The sequence below is a fragment of the Triplophysa rosa genome, linkage group LG7 (assembly GCF_024868665.1).
Source record: "Triplophysa rosa linkage group LG7, Trosa_1v2, whole genome shotgun sequence".
NCBI lineage: Eukaryota > Metazoa > Chordata > Actinopteri > Cypriniformes > Nemacheilidae > Triplophysa > Triplophysa rosa.
In genome coordinates this window covers 27,090,461-27,096,609 of record NC_079896.1, presented here as the reverse complement: position 1 = coordinate 27,096,609, position 6,149 = coordinate 27,090,461, and the positions used below count along the sequence as shown (strand labels likewise).

The 6,149-nt window shown below is 46.8% G+C and overlaps 1 protein-coding gene across 1 annotated transcript in view; it reads left to right on the top strand.

Moving 5' to 3' along the window:
- LOC130557309 (voltage-dependent T-type calcium channel subunit alpha-1I-like) overlaps nucleotides 1-6,149 on the top strand; it is a 69,122-nt gene that overhangs the window by 55,580 nt on the left and 7,393 nt on the right. The window contains exons 26-30 of the mRNA XM_057338971.1: nucleotides 936-1,121; nucleotides 1,198-1,319; nucleotides 1,398-1,766; nucleotides 2,819-2,965; nucleotides 3,387-3,491. Of these exons, the coding sequence (XP_057194954.1) occupies nucleotides 936-1,121; nucleotides 1,198-1,319; nucleotides 1,398-1,766; nucleotides 2,819-2,965; nucleotides 3,387-3,491 (929 nt within the window). The remainder of the gene's footprint in view (nucleotides 1-935; nucleotides 1,122-1,197; nucleotides 1,320-1,397; nucleotides 1,767-2,818; nucleotides 2,966-3,386; nucleotides 3,492-6,149) is intronic.

Genomic DNA, 6,149 nt, shown 5'->3' with positions numbered 1-6,149 from the left:
TGACACAGAGAGAGAGAGTGTGTGTGTGTGTGATTTATGACTCTGCCACATAGTCATCAGAACACACGTCATACGTTCACATGTTGTGTTCATGACTGATGAGGTGTCGATCCTCTCATAATCACCAACAAAATGAGTTCATGAAGCTGTAAATCAGTTCAGGCTCACCTGCGGTTGGTTGTAATGTTCCAGACTCATGGTGACCACATTGACACAGATGATGAGAGTGATGAAGAGATCCAGATAATGACTGGTGCACAGTGAGTGAATCATCAGACGAACACGGCCGTATGAACCGTAATACGGCAACCGCTGAGCCCCTGAACAGAGAGAGAGAGAGTGTGTGTGAGAGAGAGAGAGAGAGAGAGAGAGAGAGAGAGAGACAGAGAGAGAGACCACACACACACACACACACACCCTCACACACAGACATGTACGCACACGCACACCCTCACACACACACAGACATGCACACGCAGGTGCACACACACACACACAGTCGCACCCAGACGCACACACACTCTCTCAGAGTTGTTGTTGTGTCACTGAAGTAACTGAAGGTCAGTAGAGTTTTATTGATGTGATTTGTTCAGTTAACAGCACTCAAGGTCGTTCTTTTCATCCCCGTGTTGATGATATTATTGAATATTAAAGAAGTGAACTCGTGTGCTCTGAGTTCATCGATCACATCACGCTGCTAGCATCACTGAGGTCATGGGCATGAATCTGAGTGAATGTGTCTCATGTGAAGTTCTGTCAGTGTGCACATCAGGTTTGTCACACGTAAAGCTGTTTGTGTCCACAGTACAGGCGTGTGTGAGATGTTTGGAGAGAAGCTTGTGTTTAGCTGAACACATTCAGAGAAAGGGTCGTCGTCTCTGTGGGAGCAGATGTGTTTTCAGCTCTTTTAATGAAAAGCAATGGAAATGTCACAGACAATAATCACCACCGTCCGATCGCACGAAACTCATCCACACACAGTCTGCACAAAGTCAATGAATGTGTGTGTGTCATGAGTTGTGTTGTGTGTGTTTGTCTTCAGGTGGGGAATCTGGGTTTACTCTTCGTTCTCTTGTTCTTCATCTACGCAGCGCTCGGGGTCGAGCTGTTTGGAGAGCTGGGTGAGTGACACAGTGTGTGTGTGTGTGCGCTGAGATGAGATCATGTTGTGGAACTGTTGTCTTGTGTTTATTTCAGTGTGTAACGTGGATTATCCGTGTGAAGGGATGAGTCGTCACGCCACCTTTGAGAACTTTGGCATGGCGTTCCTCACGCTCTTTCAGGTGTCTACGGGAGATAACTGGAATGGTATAATGAAGGTACGGTATGGCCAGATGTTTCAGCCATGAGTTTGTGTCGGTAATGATAATAACATCAGTGTGTTTGTGTGTTTGCAGGACACGTTACGTGAATGTCCGGCGGGTGACAGCGACTCGTGTAACTCCAGTCTTCAGATCATCTCGCCCATGTACTTCGTGAGTTTCGTGCTGACGGCTCAGTTTGTTCTCATTAATGTGGTGGTGGCCGTGCTGATGAAACATCTGGACGACTCAAATAAAGAAGCTCAGGAAGATGCTGAGATGGAGCTGGAGCTGGCTCAGGGCGCTCTGTGCTGTATGGGACGTGCGGACCGCATCACCGCCGCCGACGGAGGAGAGAAAGCGGAAGGTGGACGCAAACACACCGCCACCATCCACACACATGTGAACCAGAGCGACGACCCACAGGAAACGCATCATCAGAGGAAACTCTACTCACCCGCACAGGTGGCTCTTCATGAATGAATCTCACGTCGGTTTCTTACAGTCCGACTCTTCTCAGCGGCTGTCACATTAAATCTTCAGTCTGCGCGCCGTGTGAGTCACGAGCTGTGTTTGTGTTTGTGTTCGCGTGTGAACAGATGAGCTTAATAAAGCATGAGATGTGTTTGATTCTGAACACCACACGTCTGATAACAGCAGAACATCAGACAGCAGCGCTGATTTATCCGCAATAATCAATGTGATTAATGATCTGAATAACTATAATCATCATAATGAGAATAAACATAAAGTGAACTGTAGGCTGTTTACTGTTGCCTGGCAACAGCTGCTGTAACATTAAATAAACAACGAGTGTGTGTTTGTCAGCGTGTGTGTGTGTGTGTGTGTGTGTGTGTGTGTGTGTGCGTGCGTGCGTGCGTGCGTGTGTGCGTGGAGAGAGCGAGTTTAGTTCAGACTGATGGTTGTCCTCCATCACACGTCAACAGAGTTCAACACAGCTGACTGGTTCTCTCTGTCTCTCACACACACACACACACACACACACACACACGAGTGTACGTATTCCTTGTGGGGTCACACAGCAAAAAAATATTTTTCATTAATCTGTGTTTGTTTTCCAGTAAAAATATCTAAACATCGTGAAAACCTAGTGAAGTTTCTCTTTAAAATATGAGATATATTACCTATGTTTCCTTGTTGTGTAGAGAGAAAATGCTTTGTAAAGTAAATGTGTCTTGTTTTACAGATGTTTAGATGTGTATTTACAGGAACATTAGTGATTGTTCTCATTTAATCACATCTGCTCAGCACACCAACAAAACCAGAATCCAGTGATACACATGATATGAATCTGATGAATTATATCACACATGATCACAATATATATCATAAAGAGAAGAATGATGTCTTATGATCGCATGCTGTAGCATTCAGAGAGCTGTTATTACACTGTCCACACTGTGTGTGCGTGTGCGTGTGTGTGCGTGTGCGTGTGTGTGTGTGTGTGCGCGTGCGTGTGTGTGTGTGTGCGTGCGTGTGTGTGTGTGTTGTGACAGGAGAGTCAGTGGTTGGAGAGCGTGTCTCTGCTCATGAAGGATTCTCTGGATGGAGAATTACAGATGATTGATAATCTATCAGGATCTGTGTTCCATCATTACTGCTCTCCACCAATCAGACGAGACCTCAGGAGCCAATCAGGACAGGTGCGGGCACACACACACACACACACACACACACATTTGATCAGCGTAGGACATGAAAGCTGAGGTTTGAAATCAATCCCACCGATCGCTCCACGCAGTGAATCACATGACATGAACATGAAGGCTCATGATGGTGTGTTTATTCTTCAGGTTTCACTTCAGATGTGTGTTTGTGAGTCACACTGAAACATCATTATGTAAATGTGTGCAGATGATATGCTAATGAGTATCAGTTTTATATGACAGAACTGTGAAACATTGACCTGCATCATGTTTCTGGTCTAATAAAGAGTCAAAGCATCTGAGCACACTGTGAAAATGTTTCTGTTTGTTTTTTCCAGTGATGTGAGAATGTTCCAGGGAGTCTCTGCTTTGTAAAACTTGATTTTTCTGTTGAAATATATTTGTGTTGTTGTTGTAGATTCATTTGGCAGAGGTTGAACAAACATCTCTGATGTCAGAGCAGATGGCCGATGACGATGATGATGACATCATCAGTCTGAGTGATCACCTCACACACTCTCCGGTAACACACTCCATCACACATTGTGTTTACAGTTTTAATTCTGATCTGTCTGTCTGATCTATCTGTGATCTGTCTGATGTTTGTCTGTCTGATGTTTGTATGTCTTTCTGTTTATCTGATATTTGTCTGTCTGTCATCTGTCTGTCTGGTATTTCTCTCTCTGTCTCTCTCTCTCTCTCTCTCTCTCTCTCTCTCTCTCACACACACTCTCTCTCTCTCTGTTCAGGGGCTCAGCGGTTGCCGTATTACGGTTCATACGGCCGTGTTCGTCTGATGATTCACTCACTGTGCACCAGTCATTATCTGGATCTCTTCATCACTCTCATCATCTGTGTCAATGTGGTCACCATGAGTCTGGAACATTACAACCAACCGCAGGTGAGCCTGAACTGATTTACAGCTTCATGAACTCATTTTGTTGGTGATTATGAGAGGATCGACACCTCATCAGTCATGAACACAACATGTGAACGTATGACGTGTGTTCTGATGACTATGTGGCAGAGTCATAAATCACACACACACACACTCTCTCTCTCTGTGTTTTCTCTCTCAGTCACTGGAGACGACGCTCCAATACTGTAATTACTTCTTCACCTGTACGTTTGTGGTGGAGGCCATGCTGAAACTCATCGCTTTCGGATTCAGACGCTTCTTTAAGGACAGGTACAGAAAGAGTGTTTGACAGAACGATGTGTCATGTTTAGATCACAACACACATGTGATGATTTTGATATTTTATTGTTGACAGGTGTGATATATGAAGCAGACAGAGGTTTGATGATGTGCCGTGTTCTCGTTGTGTCTCAGGTGGAATCAGTTGGATCTGGCTATAGTTCTGTTGTCTGTCATGGGTATAACTCTAGAAGAGATCGAGATCAACGCTTCTCTGCCCATCAATCCCACCATCATCAGAATCATGAGAGTTCTGCGCATCGCTCGCGGTGAGTCTCTCATCTGTTCAGTCATCTAAACACAGAGATGAAGCTACAGTCATGATACACTGTGAGAGAAATATTGATGATAAAAGCATTGATTATGAAATGTTAAGGTCAAATGAATGTCTCCTGCTGTGTGTGTGTGTGTGCGTGTGCGTGTGCGTGCGTGCGTGCGTGCGTGCGTGTGCACGTGAGTGTGCGTGTGTGTCTGAGTGCGACTGTGTGTGCGTGTGCGTGTGTGTGTGTGACTTACACAAATGACATCACTTCATTAAAAGAGTGTGATTTAATCAGTTCACCTCTTGTGTGTTTACAGTTCTGAAATTGTTGAAGATGGCCACAGGAATGAGAGCTCTTCTGGATACTGTAGTCCAGGCTTTACCACAGGTGTGTACAGTACATACACACACACTCGCACACATACACCCACACTCATGTGCACGCACACACACCTGCACATGCACACACACACAGACATGCACAGGCACGCGCACACACACAGTCGCACCCAGACACGCACGCACACTCACGTGCACGCACACACAGACACGCACACAGACACAGTCATGCACACACGTACGCACACAGACACGCACACACAGACACGTACGCACACACACACCCTCACACACACACAGTCATGCACACACGTACGCACACGCACACACGTACGCACACGCACACAGACACGCACACACACAGACACGTACGCACACATATACACAGACACGTACGCACACCCTCACACACAAACACAGTCATGCACACACAGACACGCACGTACGCACACACACACCCTCACACACAGACACGTACGCACACACACACACTCACACACAGACACACACGCACACCCTCACACACACACACTCACACACACACATATACACACACACAGGCACACACACACACACACACACACACACAGTCAACACACACACACACACAACACACACACACACACAACACACACACAACACACACACAACACACACACACACACAACACACACACACACCCCACACACACACACAACACACACACACACACAACACACACACACACACAACACACACACACACACAACACACACACACACAACACACACACACACAACACACACACACACAACACACACCACACACACACACACACACACAACACACACAACACAACACAACACAACACACACACCACACACGCGCACACACGCGCACACACCACACACACACACACACACACACACCACACACACACACACACGCACACACACACACAACACACACGCACACACACACATCACGCACGCACACACACAACACACACACACAACACACGCACGCACACACATCACACACACACACATCACGCACACACACGCACGCACGCACACACACAGCACACGCACACACACACATCACGCACGCACACACACAACACACACACACAACACACGCACGCACACACATCACACACACACACATCACGCACACACACGCACGCACGCACACACACAGCACACGCACACACACACATCACGCACGCACACACACAACACACGTACTAACACACATACAATCACGCACGCACACACACACAGCACACGCACGCACACACACACAACACACCGCACACGTACACGACAATCGACGCACACACAGACACACACACGCAGCACGCACACACACACATCACACACGCACGCACACACACAACACAC